This window comes from Ursus maritimus, unplaced genomic scaffold (assembly GCF_017311325.1).
Source record: "Ursus maritimus isolate PB19 unplaced genomic scaffold, ASM1731132v1 scaffold_2, whole genome shotgun sequence".
Lineage (NCBI taxonomy): Eukaryota > Metazoa > Chordata > Mammalia > Carnivora > Ursidae > Ursus > Ursus maritimus.
In genome coordinates, this window is record NW_024424452.1 from 35,870,348 (window position 1) to 35,897,955 (window position 27,608).

At 45.6% G+C, this 27,608-nt stretch overlaps 1 protein-coding gene across 1 annotated transcript in view; it reads left to right on the forward strand.

The window, feature by feature from the left end:
* The window catches only part of LOC103668810 (CREB binding protein), a 122,111-nt gene that overhangs the window by 60,674 nt on the left and 33,829 nt on the right, over positions 1-27,608 (forward strand). Inside the window, exons 4-14 of the mRNA XM_040635409.1 lie at positions 8,538-8,778; positions 10,117-10,230; positions 17,694-17,936; positions 19,393-19,495; positions 19,784-19,930; positions 20,978-21,095; positions 21,963-22,134; positions 22,441-22,485; positions 24,509-24,633; positions 25,250-25,438; positions 26,806-27,222. Of these exons, the coding sequence (XP_040491343.1) occupies positions 8,538-8,778; positions 10,117-10,230; positions 17,694-17,936; positions 19,393-19,495; positions 19,784-19,930; positions 20,978-21,095; positions 21,963-22,134; positions 22,441-22,485; positions 24,509-24,633; positions 25,250-25,438; positions 26,806-27,222 (1,914 nt within the window). The remainder of the gene's footprint in view (positions 1-8,537; positions 8,779-10,116; positions 10,231-17,693; positions 17,937-19,392; positions 19,496-19,783; positions 19,931-20,977; positions 21,096-21,962; positions 22,135-22,440; positions 22,486-24,508; positions 24,634-25,249; positions 25,439-26,805; positions 27,223-27,608) is intronic.

Genomic DNA, 27,608 nt, shown 5'->3' on the forward strand with positions numbered 1-27,608 from the left:
CCCCCCCCCCCCCGATCTGTCATGTTTTCTTCCTTGATGTAACCATTTGTTTTCTGTTCTGAAATCATTTCTTATTTGGAAGATTATTTAAAAATCATTCTTGTCCAGCTTGTTCATTTTAAGTTATTGTCTTATGGGATTTAAATCTTAAATTGTAAGCTAATCTTATTTCTTAAAATCAATAAGCACCAAGCAAAAAGAAGAGAACACAAGAAACATTATTCGCGCTATCTAAACAGCTACGTTCCTTTCCTTACAGTTGGTCTTTATCATCTCAGAGGTGATCCTTCCCTCTTCCTAGTTTGATAGCTGTGTGCACTTAATGAGCATTTTCCTTATTTTATGGCTCCAAAGCTTTGCGTACCCAGCTGTTCTAGGGTCCTTCTGGGGAAATCAGAACACGCACATATTGCAGAGCCATCCTGTGTCCCACCTGGCGTTTGCTTTGGTTTAAGTGGAGGTTGGGGAGAAGTCAAGTTTCCAGGTGAGCCAGGGGGAGGATGCTAGAGGAGCATGGGTCTGAACCCCATTGGAGATGGGGAACGTTTGAGCCAGGCTAATCTGAAGGGCCATCTCCAAGAATCCCAGCTTCGTGTGGACCTGAGGCAGTAGTTGCATAGAGAGAGGAAGCACATTCACCATCTCCACCCCCGCCTCCCTCCACCCCTCCCCTAGTCCTACCCCCTGTCCCACCTGGTCAGTTCCTGCTGTATACTGTTTGCACTAGTCTTTGCAGACATTATAGCCTTTTCTTGGATGCTTAATGTAAAATAACTTTTTTCTAGGAAGCATGCCAGGATGAATTTTATTATATGTGTTCTTTATACACATCTGTGATTATATCCTTAGGATAGAATACAGGGCATATATAGAAATGGGTTTGGTGCTGCTTATTCAAACCTGTGTAACAATAACAATTCTAATAAAAGTACATATTAGATTGCCTTAAATAATAAGGATTACCAGAATATTAAAGGCTTGCTTTTCAAGGTTGTTTGATGGATAGGGGTATGAACGATGATTAAGTTACTGTGACAAGTGATACGTGAAAGAGCATGTGGCCAAATCTAGCAAAGACTGGAGTGGGGCGAGCAGGCTATAGACCCTGCAGCTGCTGGGTCAGTGAGCTACTTGTTCGCCTGCTGTTACTCACGGCTCAGAATATGCACACACAGGGTAGAATCATGATGGAGCCATTGAGATTCTCGCACCACGCCAACCTCCTCCTTCCGTGATTAGGAATTGCATGTGAGCTCATTTGAGTTCCAGAAATGGACATTATGTGTATTTTAAGGCTTTTGACGGATACCATTATATTGCCTTGGACAAAAAGCAGTGTACCGTGTCTCCAGTATTAAACAGTGCTCCCGTGGCTGGGGTTATCACTCTGTCCTTTGATAGGAGAGAATGGTGTTTCATTATGTTGATTTGCATTTCTTTGATTACTAATGAGAATTGAAGTACTTAGATTTGGAGACTTTTTTTTTTTTTTTTTTGAAGATTTTATTTATTTATTTTAGAGTGAGAGAGAGCTTGAACAGGGGTAGGGGAGAGGGAGAAAATCTTAAGCAGGTTACACATGGAGCCCAACGTGGTGCTCCATCCCAGGACCCTGAGGTCATGATCAGGAGTTGGATGTTTAACCGACTGAGCCACCCAGGCACCCCTAGAGACATGCGTTTCTTTCCTGAGTGGCTTAGTTCCTGTCTTCTGCCAGTTTTTCTGTTAGGTTCTCTTACAACAGTTTACAAAGCAAGGTGGTTAGCCCTCTGTCAAGGTAGGCTGCAGAGAGTTTAAGGGTGTGGCTCGACTTCCCGATCACCCATCCCACCAGCACCGCCAAGCATGCCCTCTGAGTATGGGGCACCCTTCTGGGCCCCAGTTACTTCTGTTGTACCTCGGGATTGGCCCCAAGTTAGTTCCTCCCTTGGTGATTGGATATTAAATGAACTGTTGGTTGTTGGGCACTGAACACAGCCTGCACAAAGAACTTGGGAAATACAGACTGGCCAAAGGGAGGAGAAGGAGTTATACCTGCATGGCTCTTTGCTTTGTCTTGTGTGTTTCAAATATCTTTTCCTAGTTTGTTGATTGCCTTTGCATTTGTTCCAGCAGTTTTGGTCATGGAGAAAATGTCACTTCTATCTTATGGCCTCTGGCACTTTCCCTTTACAGACCGGTCTGCACTGCATCAGACTCACTTGTGTGCCTTTTTTCTTTTCGGTGTTTTGTTTTCTTCTCACTGTGAAAGTACATACATGTTCATTTTGGAAAATCTGGAAAAAAGTATAACACTTAAAAAAACTATAAAACACACCCCCTGTGGAACTTCGTTAATGCAGAATGCTTCTGGCTCTGTGTCAGCTCCATAAATCCTAGTCTGGAGGGAGGAATGGGGAATCAGTTTGAAGGGGTTTTACTGGGGATTGGTTAGGAGCCACTGCTTTGTTTTTGTTTTGTTTGGTTGGTTTTGGGTTTTTTTGATGAATGCCTTAACCACCTTTGCATTACAAAATAAATATTCATCTTAATTACCTTCTGGGAGCTTTACAGTTTTAATTTGCACATTAATTCTTAAGTGTTTCCTATTGATTCTTCTGATTTCTTTTTTCTCCAAAGTAGAATGTTTTCTGATTCTAAAAATGGTAGACACTTGTTGTAAAACATTCAAACAATACGTGGTTATAAGCAGGATCTCACCCCTGCCCAGGAATAGCCACCAGATCATTGTAACAAGATTTTTTAAAGAACCGGGTACAAATATATAAAGTTATTAAGGAAAAACTGAATGATTTCATGGTATTATTTTTTTAACTTCCTTTTTTACCTTAACGTGTTATATAGACTGCTTTTTTGTGAAAGCATAAAGGTTTATTATTATTATTATTATTATTATTATTATCATCCTCATGTAACAATCATTTTATTACATCTCACAGTTTTGCTGGGGGGGGGGTCAGGGATTTGGGCCGGGCTTGGCTTTTTGACTAGGGTCAGTTGAGGTCTGCCTTATTTTTCATGGCTGCATATTTTTTCACTAGGTCTGTAGCCAACAATTAGTCTACCTACCTTCTGTAGGATTTAGGGGTGTTCTGGTTTTCAGTAATTTAATCAAGGTGTGGTGCCTGTCTTTGCTAGCCGAGTTTCTTACCTCCCTAATGAGAAGTTAAAAGAAGTGGAACTACAAGACCAAAAAAATGCACATTTTTCTTTTTGATACATGTTGCTTTCCAAAGTTACAGTAAATTCCATTATCACCAGAACACCTGAAAATTGCCTACAGCCTCATCAATACTAGTTATTATTATATTTTGGTTCACACTGATAGATAGAAAATGCCTTTTTATTTTATTTTATTTATTTTTTTTTTAAAGATTTTTTATTTATTTATGTGACAGAGAGACAGCCAGCGAGAGAGGGAACACAGCAGGGGGAGTGGGAGAGGAAGAAGCAGGCTCATAGCGGAGGAGCCCGATGTGGGACTCGATCCCACAACGCCGGGATCACGCCCTGAGCCGAAGGCAGACGCTTTAATGACTGCGCTACCCAGGCGCCCCCTTTTTATTTTAATTTCTTCTTTCTTTCTTTCTTTCTTTCTTTCTTTCTTTCTTTCTTTCTTTCTTTCTTTCTTTGATGGTTAGTGAGATACACTTTTAAAAAAAACAAACCATTTTATTAAGACATAACTCATACCATATAATTCCTGACTTTAAAGTGCATAATTCAGTGATTGATTCTATTGTTCAGCTGTCACCGCAATCAATTTTAAAGATTTATTTATTTATTTTAGAGCGCGAGAGAGAGCACAAGTGGGAGAGACAGAGGGAGAGAGAATCCTCAAGCAAACTCCATGCTGAGGGCAGAGCCCAGTGAGGGTCTTGATCCCAGGACCCTGAGATCATGACCTGAGCCAAAACCAAGAGTCAGGCTCTTAGCCAGCTGCGCCACCCAGGCGTCCCTCACCGCAGTCAATTTTAGAACAGTTTGTTACCCTGAAAAGAAACCCTGTACCATTTGCAGTTACTCCCCATTTTCTGTGAATCCCCAGCCAGAAGCAACCAGTGATGTATTTTCTACCCCTGCGAAATGACCTATTCTGGACATTTCAAGGAAATGGAATTACACAGTGTGTGCTCTTTTGTGACGTCTGTTTGAACTGAGCATAATGTTTGCAGAGTTCTTGATGCAGCACGTGGCAGTGCTTGCTTTCCGTGGCTGCATAGTATTCCATTGTGGATCCATTGCATTCTGTTTTCCATTCCTCCCTTAATGGGCATCTGAGTTGTTTCCGCTTTTTGGCTGCTAGGAAGAATGCTGCTACAAACATTTGTGTGAACATAGTTTTCACTTCTTTTGAGTAGATACTTAGGAGGGAGTTGCTGGGGCTTATGGTGACTCTAGGTTTAAGACTGTTTTCCAGGGTGGCTGCTCCATTTGACGTTGGTGTACCTTTGCACACGCTCGTCAGCATGTTCTGTGCCCGTGGTTGTTAATTGTGGCTGTCCTGCTGGGGTGAAGCAGCGTCTCATTGTGGCTCTGATTGGTGTTTCCTGATAGCTAATGGTGTTGAGCAGCTTTTCGTGTGTTTATTGACCATTTGTGTGTCTTCTTTGGGAAAATATTCAGATATTTTGCCCATTTTTAAATTAGGTTGTCTTTTTATCATTGAGTTGTAAGAGTTCTTTGTATGTTTTAGATGCAAGCGCCTATCACATCTATGATTTGTAAATATTTTCTCCCATTCTTTGAGTTGTCCCTCACTTTCTCAGTCGTGTCCTTTGAAGCAAAGTTTCTAATTTTAATGAGGTCCAACTTCTCTTTGTTGTTGCTGTTGTTTGTGCTTTTGCTGACATATCTAAGAACTCCTTTCAGTCCAGTGTCATGAAAATTTACTCCTGTGATTTTTCTGAGTCCACAGTTCAGTGCCACTGTTAGGTCCTCCGTTTGTTCTGAGTTACTGTTTGGGTTTGGTGTGAGCGAGGAGTCCACATTCGTGCTTCTGCGGGTGAGTGTCCAGTCCTTCCCTCTTCGCCACCAGTAGTTTAGATGCCTCTTCCCTCCGTCAAGCGCTTCTGTCACCGAGGCGTGGAACGTGTTTTATGTTTGTCATGTCCTTGTATTTCCTTTGTTGAGGTGTCTGCACGTCTCCCCCCCCACACACACACACACTCTTTAGTGGAGTAGTGGCATTTGTTGTTGTTGTGTTCCTCTTAAGAGCTCTTTCTGGGGCGCCTGGGTGGCTCAGCTGTTCAGCATCTGCCTTTGGCTCACATCGTGATCCCAGGGTCCTGGGATCGAGCCCTGCATCGGGCTCCCTGCTCAGTGGGGAGCCTGCTTTTCCGTCTCCCACTCCCCCTGCTTGTGTTCCCTCTCTCGCTGTCTCTCTGTCTCTCTGCCAAATAAATAAATAAAATCTTAAAAAAAAAAAAGAGGTCCTGTCTTTTGACTGTTTCTACTTCTCAAAAACCACAATTTTTTTCCTCAGTTTTTTTACTTTTTAAACTTTACTCTTTATGTTGTTTTACCTTTATTCTAAAAATAGTCTTTATTTTTTTTAGTACTTTTATCAACTTTAACCTGTGTTTATTCACTTCAATTCACCTGGAATTTATATTTACGGTGATTTAAGGATCGCATATTGCTGCTGCCACTCTCCAGTTTGAGAACCACCTTATGATACACTAATTTCGTGTATACATGTGTCTTTTTCCAGACTTACAAATGAAGAAGTCTATCGCTTTATAGTTTTAGTATCTGGCAGAATAGGTTTCCCTGTTCTTCTTACCAGTTTTTAGAATTTTCTTGGCTATTGAATAAAATGTATACGTTTCTTTTGGGCAGATTTACAACATGGCAGGGTTTTTGTTTTGTTTTGTTTAAAGGGAGGTTCTTGTCTGAACATTTTCATCCGTTCTCAGGCCCGCCTGGGCGGTGAGCCCCTAACAGAGGAGTTGGTAGCATGTGAAGGGTGTTTCTGATGGATTTCGGGACACTTGCAGTTCATGCAGCCCCTTCGTCTCACCAGCTCCCAGTCTGAGAGCAGAGGCACTTGACTCTGCCCTGCCTTTGTCAGCACCTTGCCAAGTGGACTGGCCCCGTACAGGCCTATAGAGTCATCGGGCGGGCCAAACACAAGTACCCAAGGCGCGTCTTCTGTCCTCTTTTGCCCGAGACACATGTTTACCATGTGTGGAGCTCATTAAAGCATCTACTGTTAAACGTGTGCCTTGGACTTTCCAAAACTGTGCTCTTTTGACATGTTGAGCTTTCAAATTACAGTCAGTATAGTTGAAAAAGTGCTATTAAGAACATCCCAAATGAGAATCAGTGTGTTAATCTTTAGTAACCTAAAAGCAGTAAGTTTATAATTTAATTGTGAGTTTAGGCGTTTCAGCTGACTTTTTCATGATTTATATTTTTGTATGTTGCATTTCTGTATTTTAAGAAATAGGACAGCTGGCCTGGTCTCTTCAACAAATCAGCATCATGAAAAAATAAAGGGGGAGGGAAGTAATACATGAACCTTAAAAACAACCACCAAATGTGGGGCGTGGGCCTTAATTGGGTCCTGTTTCTGCAGACCAACTCTAAAAGACACTTTTTGGACAACTAGAGAAATTTGCATTAATAAGTATTAATGAATATTAAGGAATTGTTCACTTTGTTAGGTGTGGTAATGGTATCCTTTCCTGTCTACGTTTCTGTACATTTAATATTTTTGTAAATGCAACAGAGAGAAGCCTGAACAAGGGTCCTCTTCCATTTCTCCATTCCTGTGGATTTCTGATTGGACTTTCTGTCTGTGGGAATACCCCAATCAAGGAGGGGACTTTGAATATTGGTAGTGAATGCTGCTGGGGGCATAGTCAAAGGCTGCTTGTAAAAGCTGTATTTTAAGTTGCAAGAGAAGGGGGCGGGGAGTGTAGTTCATGTTGAGCAATGGGAGATTGGATAAATGAATGTATAGCCATGTGCTCATTACAAATCATGCTGTCATATTATATGAAACAACTTAATGATACGGGACAGAGCCTAGAGTAAACACCAAGTCGTATGTGTCTGAGTGAGTATGTGATAGAAGACTGTTGATTGTGGTTCATACGTATGCATGTATGTAGAAGAAAAGACTGCAAGAAGGAAAACCTGTCAGCCCTTTAAGAGTGGACTTCTGGATGTTGGGATTTCAGGTGTTATTTCATTCATAGCTCTGTTGCTTTTCAGATTTTCTGCAGCATGCTTACCCTACTTTTACATGGGGAAACATCAATGTAAGGAGGGAGGGGTTCTCTTCTCCTGGGAGTTAGTGCTTCTCAGCGTGCTCTGCCCCGCAGCTTGGAATTTTCTTTTGCCTTGCACCCTGGTTAGGCTTCCCGGAGTCGTGCTCCTGAGGAGGCCTTGCAGCTTTTCTACGTACTTATTTTCTGAGTTCTCATAAAGATAAAACCACAACAAAACTCTGTAACTTTTTAAAAATGAGCTTTGATTCGTTAATAAATATTTGTATAGGTTTTTTTTCTCCTAATTGCAGGTAGGTAGTTTTGATGCTTCATATGAAAAGTCAGAGAGGTGGTGTACTTTGGGGGAGGCAGTCAGTGCTGTGAGGTGGAGCTGGGAGCTGTGGGGTCAGAGCATGAGACAGGGTTAGGAACCCCTGCGCTGTGGATTCTGTTGTTGCACATTAGGAATGTCACATTCCTCTCACTTCGTAAGTTTCTTTGGTAAGTTTTTGAAGGACGTTGGCAGTCTGTAAAGAATAAGAAGACTCCACAGGTCACCTTTCCCATTCTCTTTGCTGTCAGGAGGTGTGGTCGGCCTTGCTTGTTAGTTTGAAAGGATGAGAGCAGTTAAATTCTATCTCTGTACCTTAGCAGATCATGGAATACTTTTTGAAAAAATTGTCAGATATCTGAGTTGAAATTTTAATAGAAGGCAGAGCATTTCCTGCGCATTAACGGCTGTATGGAAGCATCGTCTTACGGATGTGTGTCACTTTATTCTTTGAGGAGAGGTCGGGAGTGAAGCAAGCACTGTCCTGGTCGTGAGACGGTGGACTCCGCTGTGTGTGTGGCCCCAGTTTCAGATGCACTGGGTATTTGCAGTGGGTTGTGATCGGTCAGGCCTCGGTAGTCGTCTTAATCAGGTTGCACCATATGAAGTTGCCAGCATGTGGCCATGTGGGCCTCGCGGAAACAGGAGTTTCTGTGGTTCAAGCTAAGACAGCTCTCAGCGCCTCCTGCACTTGGCTATGTTGTAGAGTAAGTGGGGTTTGGTCACGACAGTTGAGGAATAATAAGCGTCATTTTCTTCTCCGAGATCCTCACACATAAGTGAATTTTAATCAGCCTTCTGAGTTGGATTGTTTCTGTGTTTCTGCATCTTTCTTAAAATTGCTGATGAATTAAAGAGAACCATACCAGCTGCCTTCTCTCTGTGGCCAGTATTACCCGTCAGCTTTCACGGTAGCTTGAAAAATAATGAATGTGAATTAGACCTCTGAAAGAGTATTAAAATATTTTTATTAATTTGTTTTATTTTAGTCTCAGATGCAGACTTCGGTGGGAATTGTCCCCACACAGGCGATAGCCGCGGGCCCCACTGCAGATCCGGAGAAGCGCAAACTGATACAGCAGCAGCTGGTCCTCCTGCTTCACGCTCATAAGTGTCAGAGACGAGAACAAGCGAATGGAGAGGTTCGGGCCTGCTCTCTCCCACATTGTCGAACCATGAAAAATGTTTTGAATCACATGACACACTGTCAGGCTGGGAAAGCCTGTCAAGGTAAGTGCCGTTTTCTGAAATCCTGGTGGCGTAGCTTAGGATGAAATGTGTCTTCGGTATTCCTCGGGAGTTCTCTTGTTAGTAAGGTTCCTGCAACCTCGATGTTGACACAGCAACCAGGCACAGGCCACTGGCATGCTTAACCTGCTCAGGAAAAAGGTGGTTTGGTTTCCTGATATTCTCTGAGCTTCTGCTGGATGAGGCTGTGCCCTGCCTTTGTTCTCTTCCTCCTTCCTCTGTCACGGAAGACATTTGTCACTTCTTGAGCACTGTCTTTATCATAAATGTCTAGAGCACGGTTTTCCTTTGGGCAGAATGGCACAGGCGCGTGTGCGCACACCCCTCCCCAAACCTAGAGCATCTGTCTTGCAGCTGTCTCACGTGTTCTGACTGCCGGGGCTCCCGCCTTGCTCCTCCACCCTTTCATCTTGAGGCTGGTCAGGATACCAGCGACCTTGTCATCGGCCACAGTCCGTGACACGGGAAGCCGTGTGCACCGTACCATCCCTGCCACCACCTTCCTTCCTTCTTGAGAAGGGGGTGAATCAGGCGCATCATGTGCTCCCTTCCCCCTCTTCTCTGGCGGACACCTCAAGTCTGCAGAAGAAAGTGTTTCTTACTAACAACTATACTTTCTTTCATCTTTATCCTCCTTCTTTCTCTTCTTACTTGTGCTCCTAGACCTTGGGGGGAATCTCTCCCTGACCTCCCTCTCTCTCCCTTTGTGACCTTTACCCCAGCATAACCGTGATCCTGATGGAGAAGCAGAAGAGAGTCATGCTAGACCTTTAGAAAGAAATCACAGTGCCTCAGTATGGAGTGACAATGAAGGCTCAGAGTAACCGCTAGGTTGAGTCACCCTCTCACGTACTTAGAAAAGTGCCCGGCGTCCCATTTAAAATCTCCCCAGACCTCTCATTTGCTTCTCTGTATGTATTTCTTGAACTATAGTGTTAAGATGGTTTCATCCTTCAACATAATGTAGAATTTATATTTTCACTAGTGACATGACATAATTATTATTTGTCCTAACTTTCATTCCACTTGTTCAGTATTGCAAGTCAGATAGTTTTTGTTTTGTTTTTGTTTTGTGGGCCGAACCTTAATCACCATCATCCATGACATTGCTTCTGTGGGAAATTTGTGTTTAGAATTCTCAACAGTCGACTTACAAACGTTTTGGAAAACATCCTGTTTGTAAGTTGAGGACTGCCTGTACTGTGTTATGGTTACACTTGTTACCATTTTCTTATGGAATCTGGCATTATAATTTAGGTATAATTGAAAGTGTGACGATCTGGATAGAAAAATAACATCTCGTTGTTTTTCTGGTCATAGTTGCCCATTGTGCATCTTCACGACAAATCATCTCTCATTGGAAGAACTGCACACGACATGACTGTCCTGTTTGCCTCCCTTTGAAAAATGCCAGTGACAAGCGAAACCAACAAAGTAAGTGAGCATTGGGGGTAGAGAAGCTCGGAGGTGAGAACAGCTACTTGGAAAGAGAGTGTGGGAGAGAAGGTAGGAAGCAGGGCAGAGATCACGAGCACAAGGTCTAGAGGCGAGCAGAGACACGGAGGCGGAGCTGCACTGCGACACCAGGGGGAAGCTGAGCTTAGCCAGAGACGGATTCTCAGTGTGCACAGGGCCCAGGGCCTCTCCGGGATCTCGTCCCCACCCCTGCACACACACACACCAGAATTGGCAGCAGCGGAGCAGTGCAGAGGAGGGTTGCTGTGACCACAGAGCAGACGTGACGAGGCTTCCTATGTCTTGACAGACACTCAGTATCTTGAGGTTTGAATGTCGCATCACTATAATGGCAGTGACTTCCAAGGGGGTGGGGAAATAGAGGGGACACTTACTTTGGAATTGAAACGCCTTATCCTAAAGTAAGTTTGGAGAGGGCTGTGTTATGGAAGAGTCAGGCAGGCAGGGGCAGTACAAAGTGCCACATGTAGACACTTGGGAGGTTTGCCCTCCTCCGTGCAGAGGCAGTTCCCAGACCTATTTGTGTAACTAACTATTTATTCAGCACAGATTGAGAGTCTCTGCCCCAGGACTGGCTGCATCCTGACCATTCCCATCATTTTGTTGTCTTTCGAGCCATCTGTGTAGCCCTTAGCTGGTCAGCGGAGCCGAGGCCCCGGCTCAGGAGGCCGGAGTGTGGCTGCCTGGGGGATCCCTGCCCTCTCTAGGCATCAGAGCAGGGAAAGGATGAGCATCTCTTCCAGTTTTAAGTCCTTTCCTGTCACTTCAGAGGTAAAACTGTGGTCTTTAGGTGTGTCCCTCGTTTGGACACATAGGACGTGCCTTCTGGTGCGATGCCACCCCTCTGGCTGGAGCTGCTCCCCGCGGCCTCCAGCACCACACAGTCTTGCTCATCCTCCATCTCGTCTGTGCCATCTTGTTTGTAGTTGCGTGTTCATCGCTCTCATCCTTCTTGATCATCTGCCTCGAGACCCCACTGCTGCCTGGAGAGCCTGTGCAGCTGTCTCTCTGTTCGTCTCCTTGGGGCACGGGGCACGGTGGAAGGCACGCTGTTCCTAAGAGTGCCGTGGCTGCTGCACCAGTGACGCCGGGGGCGTCCCTCCCGAGTGGCCGGCCACTTATGGGCCCATCGTCTTCCCTCCCTGCAGAAGGACTCACGCTAAGTTTCCTTTAAAAAGGCACTTTCCTAAATCAGCTAAATTTTTCTTTGACCACAACTGGAATTAATACATGGTTTTCCAGGACCTCTCTTACATGAAGTGAAGTTCTAGGGATCTAGGGCTTTCAGAACCACCACGTATTTGGGACAGCAGTTCTGTTGGTATAAGCCTGTTTTTCCTCACAGTTAGTGTAAAACTGTTTTTTTAACTAGTATATTGTGGTGGTTAAATTTTCTTGTGTTTCAGGACACGTTTCAGTAACAAGCTTTTTAAGTGCCAAAATATTCATTCCATGAATAATAAGTTAGGATTTCATTCTGAACTTCTCATTTGGGGGTGTGGCTTTTCTGGGACCTTTTGTTTTTAGTATGTGTTGCCATGACAATGTTAAACTTTTATGATTTCTCTTTTTAAGAAACACTTATGCGGTTTTTGTTTTAAAAAAGAAAAGAAATAATATGTGGGTTTTTTCTTTTCCAACACCCTTACGACTGCCGGAATGTTGTGACAGTTGATCAGTGTGCGCTCTGAAGTGGTAAACCACAGCGTTTCCACTAGTCAGACTGTGAGGTGTCGCCAGGGTGATTTCATAACGTAAAGTCACCGGGAATATTTAGATTAACTTTATGCGAGGTTCTGGTAACTTTTTTGTAAAAGAAATGAAAGCACTTATGTAAGAAATGGTTAAATACTTCTCAAATTAGGTTTCGGCCCTGAGTGTACTCTTCTAGCTCTCTCTAGCACTGTGGTTTTCTGAGGGCAGAAGGTTGATCTGGTGGGTGAGAAACTTCCAGCAGTGTGCTTCTGTAAGTGTGTGCTCTTCCTCCTCCCCTGAAGCTGATTGTGCTGGCGGTGTGTGCCCATGGGGTTAGGCAGCGGGGAGGAAGTGTGGGTCCAGCCCTCTGACAGCTTCAAGTCAGCGGCCAGAGTCAGAGTATAGACATTGCAGCGATGTGACAGTTGTGCCACAGGAAGGAGGGGAGGACCCTCACGTGCTGGAGGGCAGGGCTTGATGGAGCCCGATTCCAATACAGTAACGATGGCAGGACACTCCAGACAGCGCAGTGTCTGCACAACCGGCATGGACTCAGAGATTCCCGTGCAAGTGAGGGGATTTGGGGAGAGAGGGAGTGTTTGTGGCAAGAGGTTTGGGGCCCCTGGGGGCTGCCGGGAGACTCACCGTGCTTGCCAAGGCTGTGCTTTGCCGGCAGGTTTCCTACAGATGTGCACACACTCCACTGCCTCACTTCTTCCGTGGATGTCTCTGCTGAGAGAACCTACCGGCATCATCCGTGAAACTAAGCTATACCATTGGTTACCTTTGTGGCCTATGTTGAGATTTTGTTTGATTTTTGAGTTGTCTTCTTGAGATTGTGTTATCACTGATATTGGGCTATCCTTCCCTTACAGAAATAATCAGATTTTATTGAATAATTAGAACTTTTCAACGTATACACCTAATGTCACTTCTGCCATCTGACTGGCAAAAATTCCAGTGCACAGGGCTGTGTGAACACAAGACCGAATTCCCTATGTGAATTCCTGTTGCCTCATCAGGGGGCTTCTTGCTATTCAAAGTAGAGTCGTCAGATGAGGCTGCACAGGCAGAGACGCAGAAGCTCAAGCCCTATCCCAGACGTCCTCTGTTAGAATCTGCATTTCAGCAAGTTCCTGGGTGACACAATGCACAGTAACAGCTGAGATGTGCAGCCCTGGAAGCCTTGAAGGGCTAGGTGTTTGTCCCAGAGCCCTCGACAAGTATTGAGTCACTCTGGGGAAATCATGGGTTTCCCGACTCAGAATCCCATAAGGATTGTCAAAATCAGTGTGGCAGGATCACCCTCCTCGCCAGGCCAAACCCAGTCACTGCCCGCAGCCGCCTTAATGCGGGCCAAGCTCCGCAGCATGACAATGGGGGGTGTCTAAGTCAGCAGTCCTCTGGTCCAGCGTTTGCATACCTCCACGGGCTTGACCCTCACTACCTAGTCTGGCTGTCTGTTGCGATTTTAAGCGCCTGTGATTGTGAAGCACCTTCCTTCATGACGTGAGTGCAGATCTCCTTGCTTAAATCTTCGATTCATGGAGCAGCCTGCTCTGGGGCCCAGCGAGTGTTTGTTGGACAGGCCCTTGCTCCACCCGAGAGCCCTTCAGAGACTCTTGCATGCCTCTCGTAACGGCCTGTGCTTGGGATGGGGAGCAGAGGTTGCGGTGGAACTCAAATGGCTGTAACGGTAGAGCTATAGGCTTGTCTGCCCCTAATTTAAGTACCCAACAGTCAGTGGTGATGTATTTCAAAGTAGCTTTTGCCTTGCTCTTCTGGGTCCCACAGTGTTGCCCCTCCTCAGTTGTTTGGCTTCGGAAGAAAACCTGTTGCATGCCTTGTGTTCCTGCTCGATGGTGGCTGTGCTGGAGGTCCGGCTCTGGGCCTTAGGTGTTCTTGCTTGTCCTGCCCTGCGCCGTGCACAGGAAGATGCTGGAGGGGCACCAGACTGTCTCCATCAGTAGAACATGTTACTCTTGAAATCGGGTTTATGAGTTAGAGCCCCACATGGGGTGTAGTCATTGTTAAAAAAAAAAAAAAAGAGGAGGAGGAGGAAGATGCTAGAAAGGAAGGCCGTCCTGGTGCACGCAGCATCTGGGAGGCACAGTGGCGTGGAAGCCACTCTGCAGAGATGTCTGCAGGTCTGAGTTAATTCCAGCATGACTTTTTCAGTAGAAATCTAAGCGGTGACTAGTTATTAGCTGCTTTGGCTGCTTCGTGGTAAATCTCCCACTGCAGTGACGAAGGTTTGAAATTTAGTTTGTCCATTTTCATTGGATTTTCACATCGAGTCCAGTTTTACTGAGAACAGCTGGGGACTTGAGTGTTTGCAGTGTGCTCTGGACGCAGGACCTGTTAGTGGAGCAGTCTCAGCTCTCTCGGAGGGAAGACTGCCCTGGACCTATGTGGAAAGTGGCAGGTGGGTCCTGAAAAGAGCCCACTGGAAAACTTGGCCTTTTATTTCCTGGGTCACGGGCTCCCAACTTAGCTGCAGCAGGGGAGTGGTGAGGCAGTGGAGATGTTGGGGGTATCTCGAAGATGTGCTGCAGGTGGGAATGCCACTGACGCAGAGGGATTGCTGTATTGAGACACTGTGTGAGGGGACAGACTGTATGAAATAGAGCATGAAGCTCTAAGAAAGGAAAGAAGATGTAAAAATGGGAAAAAGAGCAAGAGGCTTTGACATTTAAAGAGGTAGATGTCGATAATGTGTAAAATTCATGAATGCGGAAGGCCTCCTTCTCAGTGATGCCCGATAAATGAGCGCTGCTGCTCCAGCGCTCCTCAATTTCGCTCGGCCCCGAGGCCTGCGGTGCTGCGTGCCGGGAGGGCCCTGGGAAGGCCGCGTGCTCTGCCACAGCGCCCTGAACTCGGCAGGGCCTTCCCAGGGCTGTGTGCTTGGCACCGTGCGCGGCCTATACGCTTGAGCCACATGCTGGTCCTGCCTTCAGGGATTGTACAGGGATGACGACGTGAGCACGGTTTTCTCCCTCCAGGAGCCGGAGCTGCCGTGACTTAGGGGATTATTAGGTGAATGCGTTCTCTCTCCCAGCACCCCCTGTGCTCCCTGAGTGCAGACTTTGTGCTCTGGTCCTGGAGCCTCGGCAAGTGCCCCACATAGTCCACCTGTGGACTGAGTGAGTGAGTGTGTGAGGTAGAAAAGCCCAGAGAGAAGCAGGGGCCCAGTAGGCATTGTGGAAATTGCAGGAAGCCTTACTGACACCCGAGAGATTGGGAAGACTTCTAGGAGAGATGGTAGTGTTTCGGGCACACAGAACAGAGTTCAAACAGAATTCCCTTTTACCTGATGACTCCTCTTTCAACCAGTCTTCACCCCTATAGTAAACGTCTGCATTCCCTTTCCCTGAGGTACTTGTGTCACCCAAAAGTAGCATTTGTCATTTGGACTCAAATTGGACCGTGCTTAAATGTCAGAGCCCTTTTTTACTTTCTTGTGCTTTGTTTTCCGTGCCTCTGAATTGTTAGGATTATCAAGTACCAAATGCTTACTTGTCTTCTGATCGGTAATGTGTGTTTTTTAATAAAAAACCACAAAAATGTTTATTTTTTAAGGAAATAATGCTTTTAGGAAATAAATGCTTGTAGGAAATAAATGTTTTTAACACAAGTACAAATACAGTGACCATGTCAGCATCTTCCATGGGAGGCTCTGGCTTCCCCATATATGGCCTTTGGCTTGGGAGTGGCATTCGCCCTAAGGTGGGGCATTTTGATGGAAAGGATGGCATTGGGGGCTGGGTGGATCAAAGTGGAATATAGTAGGAAAAGTTATTTCTTCACCCTGAACAGAAGGCCACCTAGACACCCTCTTTCTTTAAATTCTTCTCCACAATTCATGTGTATGTAGCAAATATAGTCTGGGTCTGTTGTTTCTTAGACCAGTAGATAGGAAAATAAACCATCTTACCATGATTACTTCCTTTTTAACATCAGAGTGTTGTGTTGTGTTTTGTTTTTTAAGTAGGCTCCATGCCCAGTGTGGAGCGCAACGCAGGGCTTGAACTCAAAACCCTGAGGTCAAGACCTGAGCTGAGGAGATCAAGAGTCTGATGCTCAACCGACTAAACCACCCAGGCGCCCCTAACATCAGAGTTCTTTTAGAAAATCTGGCCTGTCAGTTTTAGGAACATGGTGGACACATGTTGAAAGTTTGGAGGGGGGAGTATTAACTATTAGAGAAAATTCTTTTAAAGAAATCATACATGACTTAAGCTACACACTTGTCATGAAGTGTACCTTGGGAATTGCTTTTCATTTATAATAATGAGGTGCTTGGTGTGTATAATTGTGTCTAATGAGCGTTAATGAGTTTGAGATCTGAATATCCTTATTAGAAAAGTTAATAGTATGGAATGTGTAATTACCAAGATTTTTTTTTTTACACATTTAGCTTTAATTAAAATGCTCTGATAAGTATGTGAATTGTTTATGTTGTAGTTGCATGGTTGAATGTGAGAATATTATGATTACATGTAATTGTCTGAATATGAAAGGAAAGCTTTGTGATAGTGCTTAATGTGTCAAAGATGCTATGTTATAGTATCAGTTTTATAAGCTGCTATTTATAACATGACTCTAAAGTTTGGGGAAGTTGGAAAGAAGGGAAATCTTAAGCATTAGAATAAATAGTAGGACATACAACTTCTGCCTTATGGTAAGTGCTCACCAAACAAGGACATTTGGATGGTTGGACAGAGGGATAAGTTGAACTTGAAGTGACCAAGGAGATGCAAATTTGGGGTCAGATCTGTGAACTTTGAAGTCCTTAGGAATGGGGTTCTCTGTGTTGCTACAGATTTTCCTTTGTTCTTTGGGATTGACCCCAGTAGATGGTGGAGTCCCGGGAGGGAGTGCCCTGCAAGCCATCAGCAGGCCAGGTAGTGGACGCTAAGGACGGTGCATGAGGCTATGCCAGTTCCTGAAACTCAGTGGTACTGAGATGAAGCCTGGATAAATAGAAATCCTTGCAGAATCAGCACGCCTCCTTCCATCCATGAATCTTAGCTAGACCAGTCAGTCAGGTACAGAATTTCTTGAGCAGCTTCAGAGAGCCAGATGGCTTAGCATGGCGCCTTCCTGCATAGGAAACCGTAGGAAAGAAAGGTTTGGTGTTAATGCCATTGTACAGATAAGTTGCAAGGAATTAAAATTTTGGCGTTAGATTATGTCCTAGATTTATTAATAAGTAACAAAACTGACCAACTGGATATCACCTCTTCCCTTTCTTTAATCTTCTGTACCTGTGCAGGTGAGCAGTGAAGGACCCCAGGGAAGGTGGCAGCCGGAGGGGGTCCCCTTAGTTCATGTCAGTGATGGCAGATTAACGCCCCCCGCCAAGTCAGAACACTTTCTGTTATCACGTGTTTGCCACTCCCCTGAAACGGACTTCTGAGTCTCTAGAGCTCATCCATAATTTTCACTAAGTGACCTCTGATTTTGTGATCTGTTGCTCTGTAAGATCAGAGCTTGACTTTCCTTCAGGCGTTTGCTCCTCAAGCACTGCTGTGCAGAACGGCTGACTAGCCCGGGCCCCTTTGCTCTGCACAACTCCGTTCCCAGTGGTCTTGTTCTCTTGCCTCATGACATACGTAGTCAGTCTGTTGGTGAAATTGTACTTGCTTCTTAGTAGCTTGTCAGTCATTTGTGGGCTTTCCCTTTTACTTAACCTTTTTCCTTTGTCTGTCTGTTTGTTGTTATAGCCATCCTGGGGTCTCCAGCTAGTGGGATTCAGAACACGATTGGTTCTGTTGGCACAGGCCAGCAGAATGCTGCGTCTTTAAGTAACCCAAATCCCATAGACCCCAGCTCCATGCAGCGCGCGTACGCTGCCCTCGGACTCCCCTACCTGAACCAGCCCCAGACACAGCTGCAGCCTCAGGTCCCCGGCCAGCAACCAGCACAGCCTCCAACTCACCAGCAGATGAGGACCCTCAACCCCCTGGGTAGGTGCCGGAGCGCTCGGGAACTTGTTTGTCCAGTGCAGCAGCAGGAATGACAAGTCCTTCTGGAACCCAAGGCTGTCTACCGTTACTGTTTTGCTTTAAATTCAAATTAATATACGTATAAATGATGATGGTATCTTTTAAGTGCTTGAAATCAAGAACTTCTAGGAAAAGGCTACAGTGTCTGTGCAAGGAAGATGTCACAGGTTTGAGAAAAGAGAAGCATTTGCAAAGGAACCAACATGAGATCCTTGTGCTGCTCCTGTCTGGACATTTTTCATAAGGGGCATTTCTTGCCCCTTATGGCTCAGAATCTCACAAGTTAGAATTACGACTGTCCCACTTATAGACCACTGATCTGGTGGAGAACTCGTAGGTGGCCCACCAGTTCCTGGCGTGTTTTGGTCCCTGGCTAACCCACATCTGGAGGTGAGCAGCCTGGACAAGAGCGGCCTGGCAGGAGTCTCCACAGATACCTCCTGCCTCAGCCTTGTCCCTGGCGCAGGGCTTCCTGCTGTCATCTCAGCTCGTCATTAGCCAGGGTTTGCTCATTCGCTCAAACAGCTCCAGTTTCTGCCATCTCTACATATTGTGTTTTTAACGTTTTTCTTTAAATTGGCAGAATGCTCTTTAAGTGAGCCAAGCAGTTACATCCATCAGGTGAAGCCAAGGTAGTTGTGCTGGTTTGGTTGTTTTCCTAATAAAGTATGTATTTTAACCTTAAAAATGACTCTCTTAAGATTGGCCGATTAAAAACATCTCATTTCTTGCTTTTTGGACAAAACTGCCCTAATGTATATCTAACCTCTAGTGGCCTTGTGACTGGGTTGGAGCCCTCAGACCTGAGTTGTAAGGTGACTCTTCGTCCTATTTGAGGTTATAATTTGGGACAAAACTGTTAACCTCCCTCAGTCCCAACTTTTTCTTACTTTAAAATGAATACCCCTGAAACAAATAATATATTTTATGTTAATTAAAAATTTTTTTTTAAATTTAAAATAAAAATAATAAAATGAATACACAGATGTTATCACTGGCATGTAATTTCTATGATTTTATTTTCTGATATGAAAAGAAAAGTTGACACAAATCTGTGACAGGTCAGTTTAGTTGTTCAGGGCACGATATTAATGAAGCAAGAATGAAAGTCTGAAGCTCGGAAGTGGGATCATGCGTCACGTTCTGCACGGCCACAGAGTACACTTACAGTACCAGCTGGACTCCAGAGAAATGCCTCATTGTGGTTACAAAACGCAGTGAGAAGGAGTCTGCAGCTGAATTTGTACGAGTTGATCGTTACCATTATTGAAAATACAGCTTGCGGAGTTCCTACCGTACTGGCTATTATTATAACTCGTAAGAATCCCTTACTTAGGCGGTGACTTGTTTATGTTATCACAACTTTGAAGTGTATATTATAATTTAGGAGTTGGTTGATTTCTTTCTGTCTTTAAAGGAAATAACCCAATGAACATTCCAGCAGGAGGAATAACAACAGATCAGCAGCCACCAAACTTGATTTCAGAATCAGCTCTTCCAACTTCCCTTGGGGCCACAAAGTAAGACCCGTGTTTCAGTCGGCTCCTGTCTGAGTGTGTGGTCACACATGAAAGGGGGTTGGGAATCACGAAACAGTGATAGTTTCTTACATGTGTGATATCGAAGATAGTATGGAGGGGGGTGCTTTTTTATTATAACTGTAGAGCAGATAATAAACACGGCTTCAGTTTTGTTGTACATACATCACTCAGGCTGTCCTGAGTTTTTAAAAGGCAAGTGCGGTTGAAAAATGAAGCGTATTTGCATCACGTCGGTAGGTGTGGTAAATGTTCTTGCTCTTCCCCTAGTCCACTGATGAACGATGGCTCAAGCCCTGCAAACATTGGGACCCTCAGCACCATACCTACAGCGGCCCCACCTTCCAGCACCGGTGTTCGGAAAGGCTGGCACGAACATGTTACTCAGGACCTGCGGAGCCATCTAGTGCATAAACTGTACGTGCCCGCCTCACCTTTATTCACATATGATGGATATAAGCAGTGTGACAGTTTGCAGTTTCACTGTTGTCTGATTTAATTCCTAAGTGGTCCCTTGGGTCTCAGGTGACGGTGCCCTAGCAGTTGAAGAGGGTCACACGCTTGTTCAGGGAGCCACAGCCACTGCTGGCAGGCCAGAGAATCCGGGGGGGGGGGGGGTGCGGTGTCCTAGCATCCATGGCTCTGCCCTGCAGGGGGACATGAACTGTTGCCCATGTCATAGAGGTCAAGATTCCTAGTGTGGCCAGACCTTCTGTCCTCTGAGCTCTGACATGCAGCATGGAGCTGGAGTTAGCTCAGAAGCTTTGCCTTGTTTTGTAGCTCAAGATTATAATTGTGGAAGCTCCTGAGAACGGGGGGAATTTGGGCCTGGTGAATACAGAGGGCAGGATAGTGCCACACACAGTATGTTAACAGAAAGGAAGTCAACAGTTAACTTTCTCCCTACTTAAGTTAAATCGAAAGGGAAATTGATCAGCTTAATTCCCTTGGAGTGTTTTTTTCCTTCATCTTTTTAGTGAAAACTATTTTTGATAAATAGTTTAAAAATTAGGAGTTCAGGGGCCACTGGGTGGCTCAGTCAGTTAGGCATCCAGCTCATGATCTCAGGGTCGAGGGATCAAGCCCAGCATCGAGATCCATGCTCAGTGGGGGGTCTGCTTGAGACTCTTTCCTCTCTCTCTCTGTCTCTCAAATAAACACATCTTAAAAAAATAAGAGTTTGAAATCATATTATTCTTGAGATGACCTAGGACTTACTGTACATAGCAAAATATTGGTGTGTTTGACATATAGATAAATTGACAGGTCATTGTTGTCTCCAGAAAGTGACTTCATTTGTGTGTTCACGTACTGAGTGAGAGAGAGTTGGCATTTCTCTCAGCAGTATGTTGCGCCCCCATAAGTAGATGGTCTCATTTCTCTCTCTCCATGTCGTCATATATAAAATACCAAGATACTGATGGTGTCTCGAAAGTCTGTTGACAGAGCATGTTGTCCTTGCAGCGTCCAAGCCATCTTTCCAACCCCTGACCCGGCAGCCCTGAAGGACCGCCGCATGGAGAACCTGGTGGCCTACGCCAAGAAAGTGGAGGGGGACATGTACGAGTCTGCCAACAGCAGGGTAGGTTGTCATATGTGCTCCAGCCGTACGGCACCCACAGTGGAAAGAATGGCATCTGTCTGGAAATGGGGAAATCTGTTAGGTAAATTCATCACCTCGAGGACACTGACCAGAGAGACGTCCCAGATAAGACAGCAGAACCCTGCACAGCTCTCTTGGTTGACTGCAGATGTCCACTACAGTGGTGACCGAGGCATGTAAAATTGTATTTTATCCGTGGATGTACTTTACAGTGGGCGCTGTTTCTAGTGCTTGTACTGTGTTACTGCCGGTGTCGAATATCCAGGAAGTGACTCGACTGTGGAATGAAATATGTGCATTTAGCGCCCCTTGTCCTATAATGTCACCAGGCATTCAACAAGAGGTTGGGCCTTTGGTTTATCCATTAGAAGTGCTGGATACTGGGGCACCGGGCTGGTTCAGCTAGTAGAGCATGTGACTCTTGATCTTGGGGTCATGAGTTCTAGCCCCCTCTTGGGCCTAGAACTTACTTAAAACAAAAAAACAACAGAACAGAAGTGCTGAATACTTACCTTTGCCTGCGTACTTAATGTAAAAGTTCGTTAGTTTGAGGGACGCCTGGGTGGCTGAGTCGGTTGAGCAGCTGCCTTTGGCTCAGGTTATGATCCCGGGGTCCTGGGATCGAGCCCTGCATCAGGCTTCCTGCTCAGCGGGGAGCCTGCTTCTCCTTCTCCCTCTGCTGCTCCCCCTGCTTGTGCTCTCTCTGTCAAATAAATAAATAAAATCTTTTAAAAAAAAAGTTTGTTTGTTAAAACATACAAAGTAGATGTTTAGTTTTTTGTTTGGGGATTTTTTGTTTTGTTTTATAGTTTTGGCTGCTTAATATTGAATGTTTTTGCTCTTTAGGATGAATACTATCATTTACTGGCAGAAAAAATCTACAAGATACAAAAAGAACTAGAAGAAAAACGGAGGTCGCGTTTGCACAAACAAGGCATCTTGGGTAACCAGCCCGCCCTGCCGGCTCCCGGGGCACAGCCCCCAGGGATTCCACAGGCACAGCCTGTGAGGCCTCCAAGTAAGGACTTCACTTCCTTCTGCCAGCCCTCAGGCCGTTGGCTTGTTTCCACTTCTGGGTTTGGGGTGTATTTCCAAGCCTAGAGAACTATGTTCTCGGGGAGCCCGCACTTTGGAGGCTATGCTGCGGCCTTCCGCATCGGCCTGTGTTTGGAGAGGCCTCGTGAGGGTGTGCGGGCATCAGCATGCACAGTGCCTTCACACCTACGCACTGGTTTTCCCTTTAAGTTTGAAGTTCGGAAGGTAAAATTCCTTATTCCCAAATGAAGGATTATTTTAAATAAGCAGGTTTTTTCTGCCGTTGCAGACGGACCCATGCCCCTGCCAGTGAACCGCGTGCAGGTGTCCCAAGGTATTGACCTGTTGTTGTGAATCATGTTTTGGTTTAACATTCAATAGCCACAAAGTTATTTCGTCGTTCCTCTTCCCTCTGTATTTCTTTGTAGCTCCTTGTTAGTCCTTCCATTCCTTCTGATGATGATCGGAATTCAGGTCCACAGGCAGTGTGATTATCTGTGATATTTGGAAGTTAGGAGACCATAGGAAAGCTCTCCCAGGAGATCAGAAGTAGGGTTTAGCCTTTTTTTTTTTTTTTTTAATGGACAGGAGGGGCTATTACTCTTAGAAAGAGTCTCCTCGAAAAGCCTCGTTGGTGGGGACGGAAACTGTGCAAAGGCTGCAGAGGAGAGCGTTGAGCCAGCCCGAAGAGGGTTTGAGCTCCTCCTCAGGCCGGGGGTGCTGGCAGCTGGCCTGAACCGCTTTCAAAGGTTCTTTCTCACGTTGAGATTCTATGGTATTTGTGGTTGAGACGGTCATTAGAGTTCGGGAGTTTGGGGGAGGAGCATTTCAAGGCTTTTCCAGCTCTTGTCACATCGATACTTGAACAACAGGACATGTTTCCAGGTTGTGAAGTAAGGTGGTGACATTATCCAGGAGATTCCAAAGGTAGGCCTTGCTGCTGTGTGCAGAGTAGTCTAAGCAGGGGGAAGAGGTCTTTTTAAAAGTTGTGGTAGTCTTGGGGTCGTGAGTTTGAGCCTCACATTCGGTGTAGAGATCACTTTCCAAAGCTAAATAAAAAACTTGAAGAAAGTTGTGGTGATCTTAATTGCATACCGAAGAGGCAGTTTACCTAAACTGGTGTTTGGGAGAAACTTCAGGGACTTGTTTTGATGGACAGACAAGATATGAGAGTGAAGGAAACCAAGAAGTCAGGGAAATGGAGCCTTGAATGTAGCTGAATGCTGCGTAGGGGATGACATGGAAGATGGGGCTGATCTGGGATCTGAGGAGGGCTGTTGAGCAGGGTACCGGAAGAGTTTTATAGCAAAGCACTCATACCTCCCTTACCACCGCATCTCCGTCTATGTGAAGAGGGGCTCTTTGTGGTGCTGTTGCTCAGTACTGCCTTTTTCTCTTACATGAAATCCTCGAGGAGGGGGGAAGCTTATAGCCTTCCCAGAAAGTCCTCCTGTGCCCATCCAGGCACTGGTTTTTTTAGGGTGACATTTCTAGGTATCCTTGAAGGTAATGCTGAGGGAGGCACATGTTCTCTGAGATCTTCTCAGGTCTATGCCAGTGTTAAGGCGGCACCTCAAGAATTCTGTTAGATTCCCAGTGTAGGTCCTAAGACTTGCTTAAACCAGCATTGGTGTACATGCAGAGTTTACAGAGTATGGTGGGAAGTGAGGAAGAATGAGACACCACGGTCCAGAGACGTGTAGCAGCCGGTGAGGTGTCTTTCATAGTGTGACATTCCTGTGGGCTGTGGACACCCCTGGAAGGGGAAGGTAGCCACGAAAAGGAGAGCTTGCCAGTCTGGAAAGAGGAAGCTGGGATTGAGAATTGCTGACCCTTGGGCACTTTCTAAACACTTTACATGCTTGCAAAATTAAAACCATATTTTGAGTCTTATCCCAGTTTCTAACAATAAATGTAAACCTAGCCAAAGAGCCAGGAGGCCTGGGATGATGGGGCAGGCCTTCCTGCAGGAGAGGAGAAGGAAGCCATGTGCTCGGGAAGATGTTGGGGAGGCTGGCTCAGATGGGTGCCCTGGCCTTAGCCAACACCTCCTCCATGGAGGGTAGGAGCGCCTCCTTGGCGCCACCTCGTTCATTGGTGGTTGACCTGACTTTCTCTCTTGGTCTCCTCATGCTGCCGTGCCCCCACCCCACCAAAGCACTCTCACCACCGCCACGTCAGTACCATTTTTCCATATTTGAAAAGTGTTACATCGCCATCTTTTCTGAGTTCTTGGGTGATTTCTGTTGTATGTCTTGCATATGTGTTCCAACTTACTTTGCTTAGAGTTTGGCGAGCTGTAGCTCTGTTTTCCTGTGGGTGCCTTTTCTAATGAACCATTGTGGGTGCGTTTACAGGGATGAATTCATTTACCCCAATGTCCTTGGGGAATGTACAGTTGCCACAAGCTCCCATGGGACCGCGTGCAGCATCCCCCATGAACCACTCTGTCCCGATGAACAGCATGGGCTCCGTTCCCGGGGTAAGTGCTTCTGTTTGCCCCAGCTATGCAGAGAAGGCCTTGCTCGACTAAGGAGATTTCTCTACACAGTGAAATTGTAGATCAAGGATCCTGTGGTGCTTGTTCATATGGATTTGGTTATGCTTCATTTACTTCATATCTCTCTCCCTCTCTTTGTGGTCTTCGTGACTACAAAGGAGAATTATTTGACCATTGTTTATTTTTATTGGGATGATAAATTCATAGGGACTTGTGACTGTGTGAGGAGACACAAGTTCTGAGGTTGGAGCAGGCAGTCTCAGATATGTTGCTCAGAGATGCTTGACAGCATCCCTTGACTCCTGGAGCTTATTACTCTCCTGAGGCTGCTTTCTTGACACATCAAAGAAGTCATAAAAGGCATATTTTGAACTTTAAAGTATAGCATGCTGATCTCTATTCAGAGATAAATTTGAAATTGGCTTCTTGGAGACCTTGCATGAGAAAGCACACAAAGTGCCTAGGAGCGAGAAGGTCTTAATGAGTGGTGGTTCTCTTCCCACAGGGAAGGGAGGATTCAGAGAGTTCTGTCTCTCCTAGTTTATCTTGAAGACTCTGGACCTTGTCCTCTGATCTCTTGCTGACGATTGTCTTTTAGATGGCCATTTCTCCTTCCCGAATGCCTCAGCCTCCAAACATGATGGGCGCTCACGCCAACAACATTATGGCCCAGGCACCTGCGCAGAACCAGTTCCTGCCACAGAACCAGTTCCAGTCCTCCAGTGGGGCGATGAGTGTGAACAGCGTGGGCATGGGTCAGCCGGCGGCCCAGACAGGCGTGCCACAGGTACCGTGCGCCCGGGACGGGGCCCAGCTTCCTCCTGACTCGAGCGTGTCTCATTTCGCGGAGATGAGAATTCCAGAATACACATTTCAGTATTACGTATGAGCATCTCTTGATTTTTTTACCCCCATTTTGTTGTGTTATTTTTACCTTTTTTAGAATTACTCTTATCATCTCTGGGTGAACTTCATACCAAAGTGGAATGGATTGTGGTTTTTTGGTTCGTGGGCTTTGTGTTTTGGTTTTCGGGTATTTAGTTGTCATTTTCTTGGTTTTAAGTTGTGTGTTTTAAATTCACATGTGATCCTGAGAGACCTTAAATATTACAGAGTGAGGACAGGCCCCATGAACTCGGCTGGCGACTTGGTTGGTGTGTCCTATTGCCGGTCTCTTCGGGCATCCTGGGTGAAGTCTGATAACTGCATTGATTGAGTAGTTCTCTTCTTGTCGAATGTGTTTTTAATTATTCTGTTTAAAGCTGACGAGAACTATTTTCCATTCAGTTTAGTGCCTTTTTTCCCCCTTTGGAGAATTGTTAATTGTCATGCATGGAATCACTGTTGTATACACATGTGCATGTGTTTAGAATAGGCCGGATCTTCCCCTGGAAGACAGTATTCCTGTTCTCAGTTTTTACGTGAAGTAATGTTGAGAAAAGGTCATTGACTACACTACATTTAGTCACTAGATATTTATTAATTCTTCATTAACAGCAAACTTGTTCCTGTAAATATTTTCAGCTCTGTGGGCCGCAGCATCTGTTTTAAGTACTCAGCTCCCCTGTTGCGGAGTAGCCTTAGGCATATCCATTCACCCACGAATGAGTGGGCGTGGCTGTGTTCCCCTGAAACGTTCTTACAGGAACAGGCAGCTGGCTGGGCTGGACCATGGCCGTTAGTTTGCAGACCCCTGCTTTAGAGCAGTGATTTGGAATCGCTTTTTTTAAAAGTCCACAAATAATTGCGAAGTATGACCCCATTTGGAAATCACTTTACTGAAACATTCCAGTGTTTCAGTAACTCATTTCTTGAAAAAAAAGAGAAATAGCTTTTTCAGTGGTCTAAGCTGTGGGTAGATGTCTTGGAGCATAAAGCTAGTAAGCTGAGTGGATATGTGTTAGTTTAAGCCAGAGGTTTCAACAGTTCTATAAATCACAGGATGAGAAACATTCCATAGCATTAATTTTACTGGAAAGCATGTGTTATTTTAAATGTACATCTGGGTGAAGTTTTACAAATGGCACATTCCCTTAAAACCAGCAGACCTCACCAAGAAACCATGGTTAGGTTTTCCTGCATTTAATTCTTCAAATCTGTTGCCACGTTTTCCCTTGGGGAAATAATTTTAACAAACTCTGTTCCCTCTATTAGGGACAGGTGCCTGGTGCTGCTCTTCCTAACCCTCTGAACATGCTTGGGCCCCAGGCCAGCCAGCTGCCCTGCCCACCAGTGACACAGTCACCGTTGCACCAGACGCCACCTCCTGCTTCCACGGCCGCTGGCATGCCATCTCTCCAGCACCCGACGGCACCTGGGATGACCCCTCCCCAGCCAGCAGCTCCCACCCAGCCATCGACTCCCGCGTCGTCTTCCGGGCAGACTCCCACCCCGACTCCCGGCTCAGTGCCCAGTGCTAGCCAAACCCAGAGCACCCCTACGGTCCAGGCAGCAGCCCAGGCCCAGGTGACCCCACAGCCTCAGACCCCAGTCCAGCCCCCGTCTGTGGCCACCCCGCAGTCATCACAGCAACAGCCGACACCTGTGCACGCCCAGCCTCCTGGCACACCGGTGAGCCCGCAGTCTGCCTTTGGGCGGAGAGACTGCTGATCGAGAACATCTCCATAAAAATAAATCCTGTCGCAAAGTTGCCTTAGTGTTTTGGTGCAGCCCCGGAAAGTATCTGTCCCCTAATCAAACCATATGAGCTGTATTTTGTTTCCGACGTGGGCTCCAAAGGCCATGTTTGTGTTTGGCAGGACATGACTTAAGAGTACGTTCTGTGATTAAACGAGTTTTCAGAAATCAGTAGTTATAAAGAAATCATACGTGGGTCCTCTGTCTGTACATAGGAGCCATGTGTTCCCCCTTATCTGTCCTAGGTGGGTGTCCTCTGAGTTACAGTAGTTTTTCTCTTAACATTCTGAGGATATGGTAAACAAGTCACGTTCCTAATT